Below are 25,761 nucleotides of genomic sequence, written 5' to 3'. Positions count from 1 at the left end.
GTGGGACCAAGGTCTAGACGGCACAGGTAGAGGGTGGAGTAAACCAGCAGGCGGGGTCCTTGGGATCTTGACACTGGCACAAACAGGACAAGCCGCCACAAAAGCCCTAATGTCGGAGGACATAGAGGGCCACCAAAAACGCTGGGCCACAAGAAAGCCGGTCCTGGTCACACCGGGATGACAAGCCAGTCTGGAGGAGTGCCCCCACTTTAGGACCAAGGTGCGCAGAGAAGGAGGAACAAACAGGCATCCATCTGGACAGCCAGCTGGTACAGTGGCGGGGTCAGAAACAGCCGCCTTAACCCTCCGCTCCAGAGACCAGCGTGTGGTTCCCAACACCAGGTGGGAAGGGATGATGGTGGTGGGAACAGCAGGAGACCCAGACTCCTCCTGCTGGAACTGGCGTGAGAGAGCGTCCGGCTTGAGGTTCCTGCTGCCAGGACGGTAGGACAGACAGAAATTGAACCTGTCAAAGAAGAGGGCCCACCTCGCTTGACGAGGGTTAAGACGCTTGGCCGTCCTGATATAATCCAAGTTCTTATGATCAGTCCAGACCAAGAACGGCTGCGCAGCCCCCTCCAACCAATGACGCCACTCCTCCAAAGCCAGTTTTACTGCCAGGAGTTCTCTGTTCCCTATGTCGTAGTTTCTCTCCGCAGGAGTGAGCTTGCGGGAGAAATACGCGGAGGGATGAACCTTATTATCGGACGCTCTCTGCGATAACACAGCCCCCACCCCAGACTCAGATGCATCCACCTCTACGATGAATTGCTTAGAGGGATCAGGCTGAGTCAGAATAGGGGCTGTAGAGAAACGTCGCTTCAGCTCGGTGAACGTCTTGTCGGCCCCCTCATCCCAGACAAAACGTACCTTAGCCGATGTGAGCTTATGGAGGGGTGCAGCAACGCCACTGAAGCCTCGGATGAAGCGTCTATAAAAGTTGGCGAACCCGAGAAAGCGCTGGAGCTGTTTCCGTCCAGAAGGAACAGGCCACTCCAGAACGGCTTTGACCTTGGCGCTGTCCATCTGGACGCCTCCGGGAGAAACCACATGACCAAGGAAGCGAGTCTGCTTGGTGTGGAACTCGCACTTCTCTGCTTTACAGTAAAGCTGGTTCTCTAGTAGGCGCTGGAGGACGGTTCTGACGTGCTGCACATGGGTGTCGAGGTCTGGAGAGAAGATCAGGATGTCATCAAGATAAACAAAGACAAACTTGTTTATCATGTCTTTCAGGACATCATTAATCAAACACTGGAAGACCGCTGGAGCATTAGTGAGGCCGAAGGGCATAACCAGGTACTCGAAATGTCCGCTCGGAGTGTTGAAGGCAGTCTTCCACTCATCCCCCTCTCGTATGCGAACCAGATGATATGCACTCTTGAGATCCAATCTAGAAAAAACTGAAGCCCCGCTCAAAAGGTCAAACGCTGTCTGTAACAGAGGAAGGGGATAAGTATTTCGCACCGTAATATTATTCAAACCCCTGTAATCGATGCAGGGTCGCAGTCCTCCATCACGCTTTCCCACAAAGAAGAACCCAGCCCCGGCGGGAGAGGAGGAAGGTCGAATGATCCCGGCCTGTAGACTCTCCTGCAGGTAATTGTCCATAGCCTCCCGCTCAGGTGGAGACAGGGGGTAAATATGGCCTTTAGGCGGTTGGGTTCCGGGCAAAAGGTCAATGGCACAATCATAAGGGCGGTGGGGGGGAAGGGATTTAGCTCTAAACTTACAGAAAACAGTGCATAAATCATGGTAAACAGGGGGAACATTGTTGAGATCCGGCGGGTCAGGAGACCGCTGTGCTGTAACAGGACTACGAAATGCAGCAGAAGAAAGACAGTTGAGTAAACAAAAGGGACTTCATGACAAAACCCGTCCGGTAGACCAGTCAATATGAGGGGTATGTCTGCATAACCACGGAAAACCCAAAATCACTTGTGGCTTCAGAGACTCCACAACATAGAAACTCATCCGTTCAGTGTGGTTTCCGGACACAGACACAGAAATGTTAACAGTACGACATGACACCTTATGGATAACAGACCCATTTATGGCATGAATGACTAACACAGGTGATAAAGGCTCAACAGGGATTTTAAGTTTGTTCACCACCTCCTGAGAGATTAAGTCACCATCTGAGCCAGAGTCAATTAGAGTCTCAAACTCCTCCTGAGTCACCAAGACCTTGGTAGAGGGCCGTGAGGGAGAAGAAAAAGAAGAATTGCGGCTCACCAGTTCCCTCACTGCTGATGAACCCTGGAGTTTACCGGGCAGTCGCGCACAGAGTGTCCAGACTGTCCACAGTATAAGCAAAGACCTCCTCTCAAGCGGCGCTTTCGTTCTGCAGGAGTGAGACGGCCGGCTCCCAGCTGCATGGGCTCCGCAGGAGGAAGAAAACCCCGTCGTGGAGTGTCGGACTGGAGTGGTGGATCCTCCTCATGCAGCGGTGGGCGAAAACCTGTGTTGCTGTGACGCTCACGGCCCCGCTCCCGCATCCGGCGGTCAATACGCACTGAGTTCCTCCAGATCCTCTGGAATCTCCCTAGCCGCTAGCTCGTCCTTGAGTCCGTCGGAGAGACCCCGGAGAAAAACGTCCACCAATGCTTCATCCGGCCAGCGAGTCCTGGCAGCCAGGGTCCGGAACTCCACTGCATAGTCCGAAACGCTGCGAGCCCCTTGCTGGAGGCGGAGGAGTTCTGAGGCCGCAGCTCGATGAGGAGTAGAGGGATCGAAGACGGTGAGGAGTTGAGTGGAAAAAACACGGAAAGAGCGGCACATCTCAGCTCCGCGCTCCCACTCCGCTAACCCCCACCGTTTGGCCCGGCCCGTCAGGTAACTTAGAGCAAAAGCCACCTTGCTCTGTTCAGACGGGAACTCGCTCGGGTTGAAATCGAAATGAAGGCGACAGGAGGTGATGAACGCCCGGCAGTCCTCAGGCGTGCCATCAAACGGCTCCGGATGACCCAGTCGGGTTTGGCGAGGAGGAGACGAGGGGACATGCTCCAGCTTGGAGAGACGCTCATGGAGCTGTTGCATGCCGGACATGTGTAGCCCCATCACTCAGCAATACTTTAACAAAATGGTAACCTACGGAGTCGTGATGGGGGGATTGGGTTCGTTGAGCTATGGTAGTTCCCAATCGGGTTACCTATTTAAATCTAAAGAGTTACAACGTCACAGAACTCACAGTAGACAAGTACGTCTTCCTAAAAAGTATGACACCAGACAACCATTTAAACTGAACACCGTTTCAGGTTTAATAAAATAAAGAGTTGACCCTCAAAACAAACAAAAATATTGGTCAATATATCTGGTTTTTATACTCTTCCTCTTAAACGGGAAAAAAAAATATGAACCTTGAGTAAATGTAAATTTCACAACTTAACTGAACATTCATAAACTGGTTTTAAAAGTTCGTTTCAAAAGTTTGTTTCAAACACAGATATTGCAATACTTCACCACGTCATGAAAAATAACAAACTGGGCCCATACTCACTCACTCATTCACACAGTCAGTTATTACCCCCGGGGGAAAAACCCTCGTTGCAGGCCTGAAAAAAAATCACCGACTTCCTTAGCCTTCCGTGCAAAGCCTTCCTGCGTTCTCCGTGCAGCTTTAGCCGTTGCTCCGCCCTTCCACAGCACCTGTCGTCCGTCGCGGGGAAAATCCAACGTCCTCAGCGCTGCAGCTCCGCTCCGTGGACTCCGGTTCACGTTCCAGTGAGAAACTCCAAAACGGGAAACTTTCTGTCACCTTTTCTGTCACGGGAAACCACTCTCAAGTTTTCCTCCTGACTTTGGCCTGCAGAAAGTTTATTTTTTTCCCGTCTTCTTCTCCACCTCCCCGCGTGCTTCCACGTCCAGACCTTTTTTTCTCTCCTTTTTTCTTCGATCCTCTCCTCAGCCAATCAGCTTAGTCCAATCAAAACCAAAGAACACTCCACAGAACACTCCGCATTTCTTCAAAATAAGATATAGTCCTGTGAACTGACGCTGATGAGGTTACATAATCCAAAACAAATCAATAAACAACAATAACATTGTTATTTACAGTAAACCCATAATCAACATCATTCAATAAACAACAATAACCTTGTTATTTACACTTAACCCATTTCCTTCTGGTTAAATCTGTGTCATCTTCTAGACTTATTCAAACATATTCCTTTTAGTAACTTTGTAATATCAATATTAATAATAATATTGATCATTTATGGGATTAATTTGTTTAATCCTCCTCTTTTTTCTTCTCGGGGCTACACATGTAACCACGCATCTCACGAGCCAGGACAGATAGCTCATCGCCGGTAGCAGAACTCCCCTCGGAGGAAGAACCTGGTAAGTCCCTTAAGTCAGACCTTCCTGCTGGGTTGGACATGGTCGGAGCGTAATGTTACGGTCAGGTAGAGGAGAAAACCCAGACGCAGGCAGGAACAACTCAAACCAGATGGAATTCCAAAAGAAGGGCTTTAATGCCAGAGGGAAACACAAGCTTGAAGGCTCAAGAACAGAATACGCTCCGACACTGAGCACAGAAACAAACACACCTTAAATAGGCAGACAGAAAATCAACAGAGATGCAGGACAGCTGAGCAGGAGTCAGGCCTACACATAACAGATAAATGAGCTCAGTTTGTTTTATTCAATAAACTCTGCAGCTACCCAGTCTTTAGTATAGTATCTTTTATAACCTTGTTGATTGTGTGTGCAGGATTTGTTGGATGGTCCAGACATCAGTTTAATTGATGTTTTTCTGCTTGTTAAGAAACAAAAATTCTCAACAGCTGGTGATGTTAAGGTACAGCTGGTGATGTTAAGGTGCAGGAAACAAAAAGCAAACCTTCAATCCTGCTGGGTATTAGAAGCTTTTCAAAAGCCGACAGCCTTGAAGGTATGTGGGTCTTCACTGCAGGCTCGACTTGTGCTGTAGGACATGGAGTGACCCGCTTGTTTAATCAGGCTCTGTCTTGCGCTCAGCCTCACCCAGGTGGCCAAAGGAGTGGAGCATTTCCTGAACTAGTAGATAAAACAAACTGACTGAGCTTTACCCTTCCTACCTATAATGACCAACAGCACGTGGAGAGCAAATAAAGAGAAATAAAACTGTTTTTATATGGATCTCCACCAGTCATCCCATGACCCTGACAGCAGGTATGCTGGGACTCTTGGTCAAAGGCTTGTGTGGTTTCCAGCTTATCTGTAGTGACACAGCAGGAGATACATTTTCCCAGAAATCTAACCCGAGACTTTAAAGCAAGTCTAGCCAACTCAGATGCAAATACCATTACTTCCTGCTTGACCAGTTTCATTTGTTTGACTTAACATTTGCTCTACACTTTGACCTTTCTCTAAAAAGAAAAAATCAAGTTTAACATCCCCTCAGTTTTGCTATGAACTTTTCACTTTGACAGCAAACTCAATCTTAAAAAAGTTGGAAGCACGCTGAACCTGCATCACACTGATAAAATGAGTCCTTTATGTCAGGAGGCAATAGGTGAGAGTTGGATGAAGAGGCAACACATGAACTGAGAAACCGGCTATAAACAGCAAGTGCTTGCAGCAAAAAGTCATGTAAACAAAACCCAGCTGGATAGCAATCTCTTAGAGAATGTGACTGATGCTGCATCCTAGAGTTATGTTGATGTTTTTTTTTTGTCACTTCTAAACTTGTTCCACTTTTTGCTTCACTCATGTGAAGCTTCATGCCTTGCATGCAAGAAAAACTTTCTGCATCCTTCTTCGAGGAAATGGCTTTCCCCTTTTCACACTTCAACTCTGCTGTTGCAGTTTTTAGACTAAGAGGCGCTGCTTCTTTGACGTCCCCATTAGGTGTGAACTTTGTTTCTATGCAGTTTCCTTTAATTTATCGGCTGTGTACAAACGTTTCTGTCAAGCACATTATTGGTATGTTTGCAAAGGTAATTAGATCACAAACTTTAAATTTTGCATTTTAACTGGACAGAAAATGTCAATCAGTTGAAACAACATGAAAAGGTTGCATTTCTGCACATTATTTCCAGAATATAAACAAATATGCCAGTATTTATTTGTAAAAAAAAAACAGCATATTAGAATAGAATAGAATAGAATAGAATGCCTTTGTGGTCACTGTACACATGAACAATTCTCATCACACACACATGCAGTGAAATTAAAGCCGCTCACTATTCAGTGCAAACATGCAAGAGAGAAGTAATTTCGCAAAATAATATAATAATAAAATAAAATAATTTCACAAAATGAAGAGCACAATTTACGAAGTACAATCTACAAAAGAACAAAATCTACAATAGAAATTTCTGCAGAGAGGTAGTTATAACAAACACAAAAAAACCTGTTGTGTCCATGATGGCAGAGATTTATTGCACTTAATGTATTGCACATGATGAGATGATATTGCACATATTGAGATGGTGTTGACATGATGGGATGACAGAGAGACATGGGGGTGGAGCTGTCAGTGTCAGTGCATGTGGGAGTTCAGGATGGTTATGGCTTTGGGGAAAAAAATGTTTTTTAGGCGGTTTGTCCTTGATCTGATGCACCTGTAGTGCCTTCCTGAGGGCAACAGGTCAAACAGTCCAGAGCCAGGGTGGGAACTGTCTTTTATGATCTTCCCAGCTCTGCTAAGACAGCGGGAAGAGTAGATGTCTGACAGGGAGGGGAGAGGGGAGCCGATGATCCTCTGAGCTGCTTTGACTACCCTCTGCAGTCTCTCCCTGTCCGCCATGGTGCAGCTGCCGTACCACGTTGTAATGCAGTACGTCAGAAGGCTTTCAATGGATGAGCGGTAGAAGGTTGTCAGCAGGCTGGGGTCCAGATTGTACTTCCTGAGGACCCGCAGAAAGTGGAGTCTCTGCTGGGCCTTTTTGATGACGTCTGTGATGTTTTCTGTCCAGGAGATGTTGTTGGACAATACAACACCCAGAAACCGGAAGGTGTGGACCCTCTCCACCTGCTCTCCATTGATGTAGAGGTGAGCTGGGTCGGTGCTGTGCCTCCTGAAGTCCACGATGATCTCTTTGGTTTTCTTGGTGTTCAGAGCTAGGTTGTTGTCTGAGCACCAAGCTGCCAGCTTCAGGACCTCCTCCCTGCAGGCTGCCTCGTCTCCCTTTGAGATGAGTCCGACAACAGTGGTGTCATCAGCAAACTTCATGATGAGGTTGCTGTCGTGCTGCGGACTGCAGTCGTAGGTGTAGAGGCAGTACAGGAGGGGGCTCAGCACACAGCCCTGTGGGGAGCCAGTGCTCAGTGTGGGTGTGGGAGAGAGGTGGGGGCCCAGCCTCACTGCCTGGGGCCGGTCAGTGAGGAAGTCCTTTATCCAGGCACATGTGAGGGGGGGCAGGCCTATAGTGTCCAGTTTCCTGATCAGTATGTCCGGGATGATTGTGTTGAAAGCCGAGCTATAGTCCACAAAGAGCATCCGGACATAGCTCTGCTGCTCCTCCAGGTGGCTCAGTGCAGCATGCAGGGCTAAGGCGATGGCATCTTCTGTAGACCGGTTTGCACGGTATGCAAACTGGTGGGGGTCGAGGTCTGGGGGGAGGTGATCGTTGATGTGCCGAAGGACCAGTCTCTCGAAGCACTTCATGATTACTGGAGTGAGTGCCACCAGACGGTAGTCGTTGAGGCTGGAGATGGGAGATTTCTTCGGTACTGGGATGATGGTTGCAGATTTTAGGCAGGAGGCCTAAAATCACTGCCTGTGCCAGGGAGAGGTTGAAGATTTCTTTAAAGATGGGTGCGAGCTGAGGAGCACATGCTCTAAGCACTTTGCCAGGAACCCCATCTGGGCCAGCTGCCTTTCTGGGGTTCACAGCTAGGAGCGCCTTCCTGACGTCATCCTCAGTCACAGTTAGTGGCATGACTGGAGAAGGAGAAGAAGGAGGAGTGGAGGAGGATGGGATTGAGGGTGGGGGTGGGGCGGCAGAGTTCTGTTGGTTTGGAGCTTCAAAGCGTGCAAAGTAGTTATTCAGCTCCTCTGCCAGCACTGAACTCAGATGGTCTGTAGTTACTTGACATCCCCTGTAGTTGGTGATGTCATGTATGCCCTTCCACAACTCACGCGTGTTGTTGCTGCACAGATGGGACTCAATGATCCTCCTGTGGTCCAGCTTAGCCTTTTTGACCCCTTTCCTCAGGTCAGCACGGGCAGCTCTGTACAGAGCCCTGTCGCCTGACCGGAAGGCAGCGTCGCGGGCTTTGAGGAGTTTGCGGACTTGGGTGGTCATCCAGGGTTTCTGGTTAGGGAAAACCCGGATGCTTTTGTCCACAGTCACATTTCCCATGCAGAACTTGATGTAATCCTTGTGTGTGTTTCCAGCTCCTGGTGTTGAAACATATTCCAGTCCGTCTGCTCAAAGCAGTCTTGTAATCTGCTAAGTGCATCGTCAGGCCAGGTCGTGATAGTTTTTGTGATGGGCCTCCCACTGCGTCTGAGGGTGGTGTAGGTTGGGGGTAGCAGGAGGGAAAGGTGGTCTGACTGCCCGAGGTGGGGGAGGGGGATGGCTCTGTATGCATGTTTGATGTTGGTATAAACATGATCCAGAGTGTTTTCACCCCTCGTGGCACACTTAACATGCTGGTAAAAAATTGGGCAGTACAGTTTTCAGGTTAGCCCTGTTGAAGTCTCCTGCATAAACGTGAACGCCGTCAGGGTGGGCTCGTTGATGTTCGTTAATGATGTTTAGCAGGAGAGACTGACACGAATATCTAAAATGATCTAAGAAATGATTAGAACAAGAAAATAAAAGTCTTTGATAGAGCTGTTTGAATTGTGTTCCTGAAGGCTGGGTTTCACCTTTTAATGTCTAAACAGCACAAGTTTGTGACAGATAAGGCTTCTCTTGTTGGTTGTGTCTCTTAGATTAATATTCCTAAATGGACAGTAATAACTTTGCTTGTACCACGCATTTTAATTTTATTACAACATCAGAGCAGCACAGATGGCCAAGAACATTGAAAAAACACAAACGATGAAAAAAAAAATAAAAAAAATAAAAAATGAGGAAAGTGATAAGTTGGTAAAATCCCTCTCCCCTGGCTCCCTCTTGTGGGTGAGGAAGTGTGGAGTCTGTGCTGCGACTCTGTGCTTTTGGGTGATGATTTACAGTCTGGACACTTCCACAAAGACACCATTGTCTATGAACTATCTGGGCTTCTGCTCCAAGGACATTTTGATGTGATGCTTGATGCATTTAAGACTAGATTTTAAAAGGTGATCTTACTTTAACTTTACAATGAAGTTAAAGTATAAGTTTGTTCACTTATCAAGTTTGCAAAGTTTATACATAAATGTCTACATTTGTAACATGTACCTCAATGAAATTTTTTATTAACATGAACCTTTGTGCATATGAGTTTGTTGCTTTTTGCCGTCAGGCGGCTAAAAACCACCAAAAGGAGAAAATTAACAATTAATCTAAGTTCTGTTTGGAATTTTCAGCAGCTAACATTATTTAGAACTTTAAAATGTAATCAATATGTTGCTCCAAATGAAGTTTATTTTAAATTGGATGAGGATTATTTAGGACAGCTTGCAGTATTACAGTAGTTTTTCTTGCAGCTTCCTGCTAAATAATCTTTAAAGACTCATCAGAAAGGCTTTCAGTTTGAAATAAAAAAAACATTATTCATCAATGCAAAAGTTCTATTTGCACACACAGCACTTGAGTTGTTTTCCTTTAATTTATGCCTCCAAAGGGATGTGTAAACATTTACAATTGCTCATGCGGTCACAGTAAATCAGGGTAAATCAGTGCACTAAGGCAACACAGGCAGATTTGCATGTAAATTGTCTCAAGGAAGGTGCCACATCAGCTTTAGAGGGTTTACTGGGTTGTGTTTTACACTACAAAATGTCCTGCAATTTTATTTGCGTTGTTTCAGCCATAAACAACACACTTCAAAGCAGAGACAGCAGGCAAAGACAGAGCACTTCATTTGTAAAAACGCTTCCAACTTTTCATAAATCACAGCTTTCATCTGCAACTTGTAGTCAGTGCTTTAACCTATCCTGGTACGGGTACTCAAACGCACTCCATCTCCCCTCATTACAGTGCTAGACTACCGTGAAGTGTCTCCAATAGTGAGCAGCAGGACTGTTCATCAGATGTGACGTAAAAGTGGGTGCAAGGGGGATTGGGAGACGAATGGAGCCCAGATCCAAACACACTCTGCACCTTCACAACAAACCAAAGGAGCAGATTTATCTAAGGAGAGTCAACACGACCCGGTGTACACAGGCACCATGAAGAATTAGCACTATACACACAGCAAGCAGAAATATGTTCAGCCGGTAAACAGTCTGGCCTTCATGGTTGTTTCTTGTAACACTCACCACACATTTTATAACTTTTATTAATAAAAATATGATGTCAATTCATTGGAGATATTACTAGATGTATGAACTTTTTTATCAAGATTAAATGACTCAAAATTGTGAAGTTTTTTGTCCTAAACCAAGTAACAATTTTACTCAAAATGTTAATTAGTTTTGCATTTTTCCCCGGTTTAATAAGACATTTAAACGAGCCACTAGACAAAAAACATTTTGGTGAGAGTTTGTGTTTTTGCAATAAAGACTTGTAAAAAGATTTTCTTCCCTTCTTTGAAGCTTTTTGTTGCTGGATTATTTTCTATCATTTTTGCTCATAGTTATGGTCTAGAGATGACATTTTGAAACATAAAAAGACAATAAAACAACAGTCTTTTTTTGTTTAATGGGAGAAATGTGCTTCACATCACAGAAAACCAAACTAATTTCCCTCTCAATGGGAGGCAAGAGTATAAACTAAGTTTGCTTATACAAAGGGGAACATCGGTGCTTTGCAGTCGTGTAGTTAGTGTCACCCTCTAAACAACTCTTTTATCTGTAGACAAAGATCTCTGTTGGATCCACAGCTGCGATTCCGAAGATTCCCCACAAATTGTCTGCAAATACAAATGGGTTTATAATCACTTTTAAATCACTCATCTGTACGCCCCAGGATGTAGCTAAAGTGATAAAATGCTGCACTAACCTTTAAATAAGTCATGCAATTATGCTCCAGTGTTCTAGTTGTGCAAAAGATGTGTAGCTCAGATGATCTCATGCCTTAGAGCTGCTTTGTGTTGTCAAGTCATCCTGTATCGCGAGATCAGCTGAGATTAAAGTGGAGTTTCATTTGTGTATCTAATGGCTGAGGTAAAAAATGACTTTAGAGTTGGAACTTCCCAATGTAGCACAATTGTTGGAATTCCCCGTCTTTTCTCAGTTCTGTCCAATGAACAGTTATTGGAAAAAAGGAAGAATAGAGAAAGCCATTTTCTGGATTACCTCCTCTCAACAATAGAGCCAAGACAATGCAGTGGTCCTGCAGTGCAAATGGTGTTTGTGCAGAACAAGATGTTTCAAGCACAAAGGCCATTCCAAGAAACAGAGGTTTGTGTTCCTCTTATAAAGAATCCCATGCAGTTTTACAAACAGTACCAGAGTGTGAACGTCTGGAGATGTTGCATTGTTCAGGGAGAGAGGTCAGCAAAAACAGCGTGACGAGCAGGAACAGGTGTGTTACTGTTTTTTACAATAGATCGCACACTTACTAGAAGCACAAAGCAGAAAGAGTTATTGAAAGTACAGGAAGGGCAGAGAGGGGGCCGTCGAGGGGGAGGAAACAGCTTCAAGACTGACGCCTGCACCCTGACAAGAGCAGGAACGTCCAAAAAACACTGTTTTCTTTCTCCTACTGTAATGAGAAAATCTTTGGAACCATAAATCTACCCTCAGGATGAACTTTGCTGCACTTTGAAACCTCACAACAGGAACGCAGCGTGGAAAAACCTCGAGTCTGTTCAACTGTTTGTCTCCTTTTTGTATCGATAGGTGAATCCTATTCAAGCTGGTTAACTGCAAAGTAAACAACAGGATGGATCCCAGGGTGTGTTTAATGCATGCAGGCAGTGCTGCTGTGCTGCTCCCAGTGTTTGGGTTCCCTGTGTGTTGTGTTGGAGCTGCAGTGCAGGGGGGATTTGAGTTTTGACAAATGTGTGGCTCTGTAGCTCAAATATGCCATTTAATGAGAAGTGTCACATTTAAATAGGAAATACATTAACTGAACATTTTTATTATGAATGTTTTGCTTTCTTTTGAGTTACTAGTTGTGCTGCAGCATTGGTGTAGAGGGTAAAATATTCTGCACAAGTCCTGCTTCCTCTGCTTTATTTCTGCAGCTGCAGGCGTCATGGATGTGCAGAATTTCCTGTGCTGGAGAGTTGCCCCACTGTTTCTCTTGAGTAAGGCTTCTTTTTGTAACCATGATCATAATTGTTTATAGAAAAAAAAGATTTATCCAGAATTCTCACAGACATGATTTCTAATGTTTCTTTTTCAAGATACACACCAAACATCCCATTTTGCACCTCTTGTGGAAAAACAAAGCAGTTCTGCTAAATGGCCTCTTGCATTAATAACCACAGTTGCATTATTTAAACCTCCCTTATGGCACAACCGTGTAGTTGAGACACGTGATTTATAACTCTTGAGGAGGCTACACCAAGGCTCACCAAGCTTTGGCTGTAAGGACAGTGGTGAGGCTTGATTGATATCACAAAAGGCTTGGCTGTCATCCACCATAAATCATCACTTGAGGTTAAAATCAGACACTTTCTGTGCATCCATACACGGAAGTTTGTAAAACATGCAGTATTATTGCATAAGCCCTGCAAGGACTGGGTCAATTTATTTCTTTGAAGACCCAGTCCAATAAAAATTGTGCTTTTTTAATGTTTTTAACATGTTTTTTCTGATGAAGGAGGACATACTTAAAGAACATTAAGTTTAAAATTGCATCTGTGAGTATTTCTTTATTTCTTTGTTGCTAATCAAGAGTAGAAAAATAGCTTATTCAAGATCCACGTATGTCTTGGTTTTCCTCGTCAGAGCTGGCATCTGGCTAAAACTGTATGGCTGGATAGTTTAGATATTTCTGGTCATTTTTGTTGCACCGCTAATATAAGGTTTGGGGGGTTAGGGGCTGCAAGATATTGGGAAACCACGTAAACAGAGAGTTCTCAGCATTGGGGAGGTAAAGGGGGTGGGGTTACTCTGCACAAATCAGAGATCAGAGAAATCAGATCCCGCCAACAAATCAGAAGTGAATTCCAAATGAATGACTGCTGCTCTTCAGAAACTATGTCCTAGAAAATGATACAGTTTTTTCAATTTTAGCTAAAACTGGCATAATCATAATTAAAAGACCACCAGAACCCTTTAAACAAAGCTTAAAAGATGATCAGCATGGGTCTATAAGTCAGGGGTGTCCAATACTAGCCCTCGTGGGACAATGTTTTTCATATATTATTGTGACACCCACTTCTGATTATCTGGATCAGGTGTGTTTTGAGAAATATTAAGGATGCGGATAAAACATCGACGTTTTAATTAGATGTAGGATAGGATAGTTTAAAAAGCCGCCTGATAAATGATCCGATCTCTGTCCACAGTGACTTGTGGGCTCCATTCCATGTCTATGCACATCATCAATGAGGAGCCTGTGCATGTAATCCCCGGCTCTAGTCTGGTTTTGAAGGCCCGGATTGATCAGGGTCCCCTGGAGGCGGTTTCCATGGTAACCTGGGGACGGAAGCCTGAAACTGGAAGTCTTCCGGTGAGGATGACACTGGCCACTTGCCCGGGCAGGAGCCCACAGTGCGCTGGTTCAAGGCCAAACATCCACGTGAGCGTGGAGCAGCAGGAGACGACACTGGAGATTAATGGATTCAGCAGAGCAGACAGCGGCGTGTACGCCGTGACTGTGACAGATCACACCGGAGCCAACATCACTGCATACTGCATCGTCAGAGAATACGGTACAGAGCTACGTGGAACAACATTATTCATCCATACAACAACTGATCTGCACTCAACCTAAAAAAAGGATTGAAAACAATCATGATCACACAGTAATTGGAAATATTAATCACTTCCTTTTATAAACATAACAACAAACATTTTTTTTACGTGTCTAAGCAAACAGATGAGAGCTGAAGGCCTTTTGTGTTGGACATATTTTACATTTATAACATGGGGTTATGAATATTCTTACACATATGGTGTATATTTGAATAAGCCCCTTTTGTAATTTAGACTAAACTTTATATTAATTATATATGTAACATTTTTTTGTTTGACCAGATGGAAAAGAAGAGGAGGTAAGAAGAGTAAGGGATGTTCGGGGGGGGGGCTGATTATCGAAGGGGGGAGGGTAAAGCCATGAAGCAGCATAAAGCAACAAGTTACTGGATGTTTAAAATCCTTACTGTCAGGTTTAGATGTAGAAAGAAATCTAAAAGGGGCGGGGCCTGTCCACTCACACACTTACCTGTTGACTCCAATAATGTTCACATACAAACAAGTAAACATGTACACAATACACTACCATTCACATACTTGTGCATTCAGACAAACACATGAAAAATGTCCTTCAGTCAAAAAACTTTTTCTGTAAAGGTGAGATAGCTCCCGTGCCTCGAGTGAATGTTTATGTTCTTCTGAGGTGGATGATGGAATGTAAAACGAAAAAGGGAGAGTGCCCAGTCATCCCCACACCAAGACCCCCGCTGTTGCAGCAGTGGTAGCCAGGATCCCCCAACACCATCTCGGTAACAGCAGATGGAGGGAAACCCCCGCCGGGCAATCATGTCAGCCACCCAGGCCAGGGCCAGCAGGACCACCACAGGGGCCCCCAATGCCAGAGAGCAGGGAGGCACAGGGGGACAGAGAGTGCAAGCTCCAGCCCGACCAGAAGAGTTGCATCCCCAGGCCTAGACGAGCAGCCCACCACCACCCAAGGGTTCTGAGCATCCCCCAACCCCAACCCGAGGCACGAGCTAGGGCCCCCAAGGGAGACCCGCCCCACGCCCCAGGCAGCCACCCACCCAGCCCACGGTTGGTCCAGGAGAGAGCAAGGCAGGGGCTGCCCACTCCTGAGGATGCCCAAAAGAAGTGGGGGTCCACAAGGAGTGTTGGAATATAGCCAGGCTCACCCAAAGTTGGAATTTTGGATAAGGCCAGCACTCAAGGGCAAGGACCAGAACCACCCCCAAAGGGACATGGACACCCCCAGGCTCCGATGTGATGTGATCCCTAGCTCATGGTCTTGCCAGAGAACTCAGGGATCCCTCTCCCTGCGTGGAGAGAGGGCCTACAGGCACAGGAAGCCAGCACCCAAGGGACACAGCCGCCATTGCTGAGGGCCTGGTTACCCCAGCCAGGGATGGGGTAGGGGACAGAAGATTAGAAGTCCCTCCTTCCTTGTGTATTGCATGTGTGTTTGTTTGTGAGCGTTTGTGTGTGCGTGTATGGGTATGTGTGTTGAAGCAACAAACATTTCTGGAAAAGTTTTAGTTGTGCCGACGAGGATGAACATTTCTCAGATATTCATCTTGTTAGCCGATGATCATTTTGTCAAGTCAGAGATCAGCTAGTTTAATGAAAGTCAATTCACGTCAACTTGCATTGTTTTCCCCTAATTGTGGATGACTCACTCAATAATGTAAAGCTTTAATTTAAATGTGCCTGAAGGCTCATTATTCCTGCTCCTTTCTTTTTCTCTGCAGGATGTCTGTCTCTGCTTTTTCTCAGATCTGACTCTAACCGTATCAATTTATCAGCTCTTCTCTTCTCTTACATCTGCTCTCAGCTTCCAGGGATTTCCATCATCTCACATTACATTATACCTCAATCTCTGATCTCATTATGGTCTCTGAATCTGAGCCAGTTTCTCCCAACAGCATTAAACATCTCTCATGATTCTTTGTCTTGAACCCTCTTGGTCAGCCACGCACCATTATTCTTGTTTAATACCAGATGAATGTCCACAGCTGAGCATTTCATGCGGCCTTTCATTTCTTCTCAGTGCAGAGTTTTTACCTATTGTCATATTTGAACCCATCTCTGCAGAAGCTGTTCATCATGTTACTGTCAGCATCAACGTGTCTCACTCTGTGCTGGTGTGTGGGGAGGCCTGGGGGACGGAGCCTCACTTCAGCTGGCTGTACGAGAGAGCCGCCATCAGCCAGACAGTGGGGAGGGTCTCCAAGGATGGAACCACGCTGTTTGTCATGAAGTCTCCCATATGTGGCCACTTCACCTGCACGGTTAGCAACAAGCTGGGCTACAGCTCTGCCACCTACACGGCAGGTAAAGGCTGCTGCTTTTCTGTCTGCCTTCTTTGTATGTATGTGGGATTTGGAATTGGTTTATTTCAAGAAATCCAAAACAACCGAAGAAGACACAAAAAAGAAATTTGTCTGTGTGAAACATCGACAACGTGCCTAATCTGTATTTTAAATGTAAAACATTTGCTTGGACTTAAATGTTGACATGACCAAACCGTTCCTGCTTGTGACCAGAGGGGGAGATAGAGTTCTGACTTCTGACATCACAAGCTCCCAGCTCTGCCTGAACAGAAAGCTCTAAGCATTTGAGATGGGTACGGGGGTGGGCGTGCTCCATGTTAAAGGTCCTGCCCACAACTCAGAGGTGAAGTTGTAATGAACTACTGCAGCTCTGCAGAAACCAGAAAACCACACAGGTTTTATGATTTTGGTTAAAAATGGCATGATCTTAATTAAAAAAACACTTGAAAAAAAAAAGCTCATAAGACAATTGAAGTGGGTCTTAAAACCATCATTTGAAGTTCAATTCAATTCAATTTTATTTGTATAGCCCAAAATCACAACAACAGTCGTCTCGATGGGCTTCGAAGTAAAACATGAACTCAAAAGGATCACGAATACAAAGAGTTCAATAGAAAAATACTAAAATGAACTAACAAACTGACTAAGCTATACTGGCTGCCCTGCCCTCAGACCCCCCTTCGCGGTAAGGAAAAACTCCAAAAAAAAACAGATTCCCGAATAAACAAAGAAACCTCAGGGGTGCCCACATGAAGGAGGGATCCTCCCCCAGGACGGACAGGCGATTTACCAGAACTCTTAGAGAATAATTAACTTATCTAACTCTACAACTACATATATAAAGTCCAGCAGACGACATTCATCCAGCCGTGGTTGGGGGGACAGTCAGGGCCGCGTGTCGAGCCGGAGACAGGATCCAGAGCCGGGTGTGGGAGCAGGAGCAGAGACGAGGTACACAGTCAGGAACAGGAGCACGGATGAGGCAAATGGAATCTGGAAGCACTCCCACTCCCCAGGAGGGGAGAAGGAAAGAGGGACAATACATGAATCGCACTGTACCAAACAGAGGCATGGAGAACTAAATGATGAATAATGATCAATAATAGAGAAGAGAGGAAGGGTAGAAGTAGATGAGAAAAGAGGACATAACCCCAGTGCACCACAGCTACCCCAGCTTCAACTTCTAGCAGCCTTTTAAAACAAATAGTTATTGTTATTAAGTTTAATTTAAACACATTAACATTAAGTTAAATAATCTCTGAAGTGTTGATCTGAAAGGTAGAAGTGAACATCCTCTGTGGTCAGCTCTGTCAGTGTCTGTGACGTTTTTAAATCTGTTTTTTGTTGTTGATTCTGTCTGATCCAGATTGTTGTTCTGGACCTTATCTTCTCTTTTACATGTCAGTTGGGTTTTCATCCTACCTCCTCATTGGGTTTTCTTTTTTTATTTTACTGACAGCACCTTGTGAGACCCAAGGCAGAGGGATGACGGTGGCAGTGGTCTGTCTCGTCTTTGTACTTCTGGTGTGTGCAGGAGTGTTTGCATTTCTTCTGTGGAGGTACAGTAATGCACAAAGGCACTTTGTCAGACACAAATCTCATTTCAGGCCATGCTCTGATGACAAAACCAGATCCATGAAAATAAATAACAGACTGGTTGTAACTGTTTTAAAAAGGATAAAGAAAACACGATATGCAACATGACAGGCCGAGCTGTGTCGACTGACAAAACAATTCTTATTGAGTGTGTTGAGCTGCGTTTGTCATTGCTGTTTGATCTAAATGGAACTTTCTTTTCAGGAAACGCCGGCACAATAACAGGGGAGAGAGACTGCATGAACATTTAGATGACACCTTCTAAAATAAGGCCATTGCCATTTCTCAGAGGAGAACGAGAAACACAACACGGACTATGAGGGAGGACCTTCCTGTCCCGTGAGGTGGGTGACCTTACACTGCATTTTGAACAATGGCAAGAGAGAACTGCTTTCTGACAAATAAAAATAAAAAATCCAAAAGTGGATCCTTGGCATGAAGCAACAGCGGTGTCCTTACACTGCCTCCTGCTGTGAATAATATGAAACTGCACCTTTTTATAAACTCATTCCGTACATTTATTGTATCAGTGTCTTTTATTGCTTTTAGACTGAAACCCCTGAAAATAATTATGAGACAAGCATCTAAAAATCTAATTTCAGTTTAGAAAGACTGTAGTTTTTTATTGCCCTTCTGCAGATGAGCAGAATTGAAGATATGAAGGAACCAATGTAATTTTGAGGCTATAAAATAGCAATCAAAGAAAATAGGTTTTGAGTATAGCTCTTTAAAATAAACGTGTGTGTGATGATGACTGATTAGATGTTTTGCTAAACTTCCTGAAGGAAATGGTGAGCTGCAGTCAACTGTGAATTCAAGCCGTCTTTCAATCTCAGAGCAGACAACCTCTGAGTCTTTTCTATTTCTTATTCTGTTATGTAACACTGCTTTTTTGCATGACAATCTGGGTTTTTCTTTCTTGCACACACAGCCTCTTTGCTAATCCCTGTTGTGATGTGTTTGCCAAGATTCCATTTTCAAATAAAGAGCCAAATGAACAGCTTTAAACCATGATGTATCATTCATCTCTTTTTTAACATTAACTAAACACATCAACCTTTGATTTGTATAATTACGCTTCTCTGAGCATTTCTTTATTCAAATCGTGGATACGGAGCGAACGATGAAATGCTGCTTGAAAAAGTGACGTATTATATACGCTGGGTGGGCCAGAAGCTCTTAGCAATGGGGAGGGGAAGGGGGGCGGGGTTGCTCTACGCCAACTGTCCCACCCACATCTCAGAGGCGAGTAACTGATGAACTACTGCAGCTCTGCGGAAACTGTGTTCAAGAAAATGAGATAGATTTTGGATCTTGGCTAAAAACAGCAAAATCTTAATTAAAAGACCTACTGGGAACGCTTTTAAAATAAATCAAAAGATGATCCAAGTGGATCTTTGAAAGCTTTCTAGGTCAAATCCTGGTCAAATTTCTGTTATGCGATTGCAAAAAGAAATGAAGAAACTTTGACTCTTAAAGTGAAATATGATAAACGTCTCATCAAAGCCTAAATTGTCACAATTTTGTTGTGAACGTGGAGGAAAAACTGTCAGTTGGCTTGAAGTATTTTCCACATCCATGAGCCTCTGCAACCTTTATTTGATCTTGCTAGTCTTGAGATTATTTTCCTTTCTTTTTCTTTTCCTTTAGCTCAAAAACACAACAAAAAAAGGTTCGAGCTGTCACTCTGTATGCAGTTTTTTTTAACTTTTCTTTTTGTTCCCTTTTCATCTTTTAACTACAAACCAACAGCTTGACAAACTATAAAATTGCAGTTTTAGCACCTTCTGTATTGTTTTAGAATCAAACACAGCAATATCTAAATATATTAGAAATACCAGCAGTTTGCCTTTACTTTTCTGTGGGTCATGTCATGGAATTGTTTTCATGGATTCATGTTCATGCTTGTGTGACTAAAAAATATTCCCTTAAACATAATCTTTACATTAAAGATTTGTGGATATTGAAATCTTATTTATATTTTATGTCAAATATTCAGCCATTTGGTTTCATATGTTTAAATTTAACTCGTTTTGCTGCTTTTTTCAGAAAACAGAAGCTTGTGATGTGAATGTGATTTGTGGAGCTCAGATATATTTACTTATCTGCTGTCATCCATGTTTATTTCAGTTTTACTTTTGCTTCTGGAATCGAACAAATTGTTCTTGGGAATCATCCAGAAGCTGTCATATTTTTGTATATTCCACCTCTGTGAACCCCAGTGCAGTCAGCGCTCTGAAGCACTCTAACCTTCAGTAGTGTTAATGTTGAGCCTCGTGGAGGAAAAGGAAACAAAGAGGTCAGGTTTTATTGAGTTTGGAGAAAAAAAAGAAATAGAACAAATGTTGTAGAATCTGTTATGTGCTGGTGGGAGTTTTCATCAATACCTTCTATAACAATATTTTAAACTATGAAAAAAAGTTAATTTTCGTCCAAAAGACAAAACCTGAGTAAGATTACTGGAACAAATGACTCCTTAAGACAGAACAGTGGAGGACTCCATGCAGATGCTTGGTTAAAGGTTTTGAATGTAAGCAGTGTTCTGAATTATACTGCAGATAAACGGTGTCCATAATTCCTCTGAGGAGTAATTTGACAGCGTATAAGCTGTGAAGGAGTGCAGAACATTCTCAGTTGGTTACCTCCCCCAGATTTGTGTCAAAGCCCTCTTTGCCACGAGTCTATTATCCCTTGAATTGGTAGTCTTCTGTGTGCTCCCCTGCATTAATTTTCCTCCCATCATGCTTCAGGAGAGATGGAGGAACAGGAGAGGTGTGTACATCATGTGGAAGGGAAGCTGAAAGCTAAAGAGCCCAAACTGGACATGGGAAAACTGAGATGGATCCACCAAAAACTTTTAGTCAGCATGCCACCAAATCCATACCATCAGAGAATTTTCCATTTGACTTATTTTTCTAAGTAACAACGTGATTTATAACGAGATAAAACTTTTTTTTTTGGTTTGATGCATAAAATAAATGGTTGAAAGCAGCAAGAACTTTCTTGAAGGAGCGTTCATTAAGAGCGAGATTGCCTTTATTCCATTTTTATTGGATACGTGTCAGTGCTCATTATTAAGATTCTCAAGATAGCTTTTATTGAATTAGGGAGACATGGAGAGAGACAACATTACGACCCTATAAATAGATTGTCTGATAGTATTTTGGTGAAGTTCATTCACTTGATGCATTTGAAAAGGAGAGTTGTGCTTTTTTACTTTAGGCTAACATGATCTCATTTGTGCCGTAATGACTATTTCAAGTATTTTGAATTTAAACAGACTTGTAGCACTCAGCTGACTCAAGAAAGAGCCAGCATTCAGCAATTGTTGAGCACAGGTATGCTGGACTTCAGGAATATTTTATATTTTGTACATTAGAAAGTCATATTCTGTCTTCTAAGAAAGCTTTTTGGTAACAGTAGACATTTCTTTAGTAAATGTATTTGGTAAGCAAATCGAAAAGCAGCTAAAAGAGACAATTTATCAAATATGTTTTTTTTTTGCTTCTTCATGTGTTAAAGACGTTAAATACTTTTTCTAAAAAACATCAATATGCAGCAGAAATTAAATTGATTCCTAAAAGTTGTGCATTTGATACACCTTAAAAAAAGAGGAAAACAAAATTACCAGAAACATTTTTTATTGTTGGATTCGATTTTATTCGACTCAACTGGGTTGGGTTGGGTTTGATTGATCAAATCAAATAAGCAGAAACATTGTTATTGTATCTTAGGACAACCTACAATCCTCAGTTTATGCAAACGCTTCATTCACATCTTTTCACATTTCTGCTATTCACTCTTTTTAAAACCTTGTGGGAAAATGTGAATATTACCAAATTTCACTGAGGTCATCCTATAATAATTTCAAAACTTGAAAATATTTCCTAGGTCAAAAATTCCTTTCACCTGTTACCAGGTGTCTACAAAGTTTTGTGAGTTTTTGAGTATGTGTCAGGGGTGGGAATTTTTGCTCAAAGGTGAAGTAAGAAAGACGAATTACAAAAACAATGTGGTCCTTGCAGTGGAGGCCATGATGATTGATTACAGATGATAAAGGTTTAATAGACTTTAAGATCACTTTAAGCCAGAGAAATATAAGCAGGTTAAACTAAATTAACTACCTAATAACACTAACCTCTCAGAAGTATGTAGTCATCTTAAATGATTCCAGGGCAAATTTTCATGCAGATAGAGAACAAGCATTGATAATAAATAATTCAAGAGGTTGGGTGAAAAGCCACAAGCTAAAAACTAATCAATAACTCATCCCATTTAGTAAAAACATAGCTTTCTAATAAGAACGGTTCAGTAGAACATGCTGGACAGAGAGATGAGAGAAGCGTTGTGGAATTTCTCCTCTAGATTGCATCCATTAATTTTTCATCCATCTTGTTTAGGGCCGTGGGGAGCTGGAGCCTGTTGAAGCCATCATCAGGTGTGAGGCTGGCGGCACCTTGGACTGTCCATCACGAGGCCACACAAAGGTGAAAAAAGAAGAACAAGCAGGCGCTTTTATTCTGAAGGACATAAGAATCCCCAGCAAGCCTGGCAGAAATACTTGTTGACTGTGGCTGAAATCGGCAACACCCAGAGAAAACTCATTTAAGTGGGGAGAAAATACAATTTCCATAAACCGAAGGTCCCAGTCGGGATCTGAGGAAATGTAATTGAATCAGTGTGACAGACAACTAAAAAATGGGGTTGAATACAGAATCAATATTTGCTGCTGATTGGGAGCTGCAGATGCTAAACCTTTACACAAAAAACGGGCTTCAGCAAATGGTGGGTTTTCCTCTGCAGGCCGACGTGTGATCATTCTCTGCACTGCCGAGTCGTTTGTCATCCACACGACCAGCAGACAGCGGAGCACAGCCGGGGAGTCAAGTTGTTTTCCTTCTATATCACCCATCCTCCGGATGGGAGCAGCAGAGGTTGGAGGAAAATGGAAAAAATGTCACACTTGTGATAGAGCTTCAACTAAAGTTCTGTAGAAACCACAATCACAACAGATCATTGGCCCTATCCACATGTTATCCAGACTCCCCTAACTGAACCAAGATCTGAGACGGTCTTAAATCAAAGCGATCCCACTCGTTTGTTCCATTTATAGCTACAAGGTCAAAGCTTTACAGATGCATCTAATCTTCATTAGCTAATCAGGGAACCATGCTGAGAAGATGGCAGGAAGCAAAGGAAGAAAACAAAGAAGAGCGGGTGGAAGCGGCAAAAGCAGCAGCTGATGTTTGAGCTGTGAGTCAGAACAACCTGCAGTGTGAAGACTGTGTCCATTCTGCTCTTCAGGATGGGAGCCAGCTGTCAGAATCTACATTTATTTGTCTCGCAAACGATAGACATCGTGATTAAGACGGTTATTGCAGCTGACACGCACTTTCAGCCGATACTCCTTTTTATCCATCCATCCATCTTCCTCCGCTTATCCGGGACCGGGTCGCGGGGGCAGCAGACTGAGCAGAGATGCCCAGACTTCCCTCGCCCCAGCCACTTCCTCCAGCTCCTCTGGGGGGACTCCGAGGCGTTCCCAGGCCAGCCGAGAGACGTAGTCTCTCCAGCGTGTCCTGGGTCTTCCCTGGGGCCTCCGCCCAGTGGGACATGCCCGGAACACCTCTACAGGGAGGCGTCCAGGAGGCATCCGGACTAGATGCCCGAGCCACCTCAGCTGGCTCCTTTCGATGTGGAGGAGAAGCGGTTCTACTCCGAGCTCCCCGCGGGTGACCGAGCTTCTCACCCTCTAAGGGAGCGCCCAGACACCCTACGGAGGAAGCTCATTTCAGCCGCTTGTATTCGGGACCTTGTTCTTTCGGTCATGACCCATAGCTCATGACCATAGGTGAGTACCGGAACGTAGATCAACCGATAAATTGAGAGCTTTGCTTTTCGGCTCAGCTCTCTCTTCACCACGACGGACCGATAGAGCGACCGCATAACTACGGACGCCGCTCCGATCCGCCTGTCAATCTCACGCTCCGATCTTCCCTCACTCGTGAACAAGACCCCGAGGTATTTAAACTCCCCCACCTGGGGCAAGGACACTCCACCCACCGAGAGATGGCAAGCTACCTTTCTCCGGTCAAGGACCATGGTCTCAGATTTAGCGGTGCTGACCCTCATCCCAGCCGCTTCACACTCGGCCGCAAACCGCCCCAATGCACGCTGGAGGTCCCGGTTCGATGAAGCCAACAGGAAAACATCATCTGAAAAAAGCAGAGAGGAAATCCTGTGGTCCCCAAACCAGATCCCTTCCGGCCCCTGGCTGCGCCTAGAAATTCTGTCCATAAAAACTATGAACAGAACCGGTGATAAAGGGCAGCCCTGCCGGAGTCCAACGTGGACCGGGAACAGGTCTGACTTACTGCCGGCTATGCGAACCAAGCTCCTACTCCGGTCATACAGAGACCGGACAGCCCTCAGTAAGGCTCCCCGGACCCCATACTCCCAGAGCACCCCCCACAGGATGCCACGGGGGACGCGGTCGAACGCCTTCTCCAAATCCACAAAACACATATGGACTGGATGAGCGAACTCCCACAATCCCTCCAGCACCCTAGATAGGGTGTAGAGCTGGTCCACTGTTCCACGACCAGGACGGAAACCGCACTGTTGTTCCTGAATCCGAGGTTCGACTATCGGACGGACTCTCCTCTCCAGTACCCTGGCATAGACTTTCCCAGGGAGGCTGAGGAGTGTAATTCCCCTATGGTTGGAACACACCCTCTGGTCCCCCTTCTTAAAGAGGGGAACCACCACCCCTGTCTGCCAGTCCAGTGGTACGGTTCCCGACTGCCACGCGACGCTGCAGAGACGTGTCAGCCAAGAGACTCCCACAGCATCCAGAGACTTGAGGTGCTCAGGGCGGACTTCATCCACCCCCAGGGCCTTGCCATCGAGGAGCTCGTTGACTACCTCAGTGACTTCAGCCCGGGTAATAGACAGCCCCACCCCAAAGTCCTCACCCTCCGCTTCTTCAAAAGAAGGCGTGTCAGTGGGATTGAGGAGATCCTCGAAGTATTCCTTCCACCGCCCGACGATGTCCCCAGTCGAAGTCAACAGCTCCCCACCTGCACTGAAAACGGTGCCTGTGGAGAACTGCTTTCCCCTCCTGAGTCGCCGGATGGTTTGCCAAAATTTCTTCGAGGCCAACCGATAGTCCTTCTCCATGGCCTCACCGAACTCCTCCCAGGACCGAGTTTTCGCCTCCGCAACAGTCCGGGCCGCAGCTCGCTTAGACTGCCGGTATCTGTCAGCTGCCTCTGGAGTCCCGCAGGCCAGCCAGGCCTGGTAGGACTCCTTCTTCAGCTTGACGGCATCCCTTACTTCCGGTGTCCACCACCGGGTTCGGGGGTTACCGCCGCGACAGGCACCAAAGACCTTGCGACAACAGCTCCGAGCAGCAGCAGAGACAATGGAGGTGGAAAACATGGTCCACTCGGACTCAATGTCCCCAACCTCCCTCGGTACCTGTTTGAAGTTCTCCCGGATGTGGGAGTTAAAGACTTCCCTGACGGAGGGCTCAGCCAGACGTTCCCAGCAGACCCTCACAGTACGTTTGGGTCTTCCAAGTCTTTCCGGCCTCCTTCCCCGCCAACGAATCCAACTCACCACCAGGTAGTGATCGGTGGACAGCTCCGCCCCTCTCTTCACCCGAGTGTCCAAGACACAGGGCCGAAGGTCGCCTGAAACAACTACAAAGTCGATCATTGACCTCCTGCCTAGGGTGTCCTGATGCCAGGTGTACTGATGGACACCCTTGTGCTCGAACATGGTGTTCGTTATGGACAAACTATGACGAGCACAGAAGTCCAACAACAAAACACCACTCGGGTTCAGATCAGGGGGGGCGTTCCTTCCAATCACACCCCTCCAGGTGCCACTGTCATTGCCCATGTGGGCATTGAAGTCCCCCAGGAAGACAATGGAGTCCCCCTTCGAGAGACACCAAGAAAGCCTGGTACTCCGAACTGCTGT

General features: G+C 45.0%; 1 protein-coding gene across 2 annotated transcripts in view; it reads left to right on the top strand.

The window, feature by feature from the left end:
• The window catches only part of LOC105356002, a 50,284-nt gene extending 27,796 nt beyond the window's left edge, over positions 1-22,488 (top strand). Inside the window, exons 2-6 of one of the 2 annotated variants that reach the window (XM_023964073.1) lie at positions 12,211-12,273; positions 13,483-13,848; positions 15,941-16,180; positions 17,639-17,738; positions 22,176-22,488. In XM_023964073.1, coding sequence (XP_023819841.1) covers positions 12,222-12,273; positions 13,483-13,848; positions 15,941-16,180; positions 17,639-17,738; positions 22,176-22,266 — 849 coding nt within the window. In that variant the 5' untranslated portion in view covers positions 12,211-12,221 and the 3' untranslated portion in view covers positions 22,267-22,488. Of the gene's footprint in view, positions 1-12,210; positions 12,274-13,482; positions 13,849-15,940; positions 16,181-17,638; positions 17,739-17,979; positions 18,233-22,175 lie in introns of those variants that run through there. The other variant, XM_023964075.1, reaches the window with a different exon arrangement.
• Positions 22,489-25,761: the final 3,273 nt, after the last annotated feature.

This window comes from Oryzias latipes, chromosome 16 (genome assembly GCF_002234675.1).
Source record: "Oryzias latipes chromosome 16, ASM223467v1".
Taxonomy (NCBI): Eukaryota; Metazoa; Chordata; class Actinopteri; order Beloniformes; family Adrianichthyidae; genus Oryzias; species Oryzias latipes.
The sequence above is the reverse complement of the archived record's forward strand: the minus strand, read 5'-3'. Positions and strand labels throughout refer to the sequence as shown.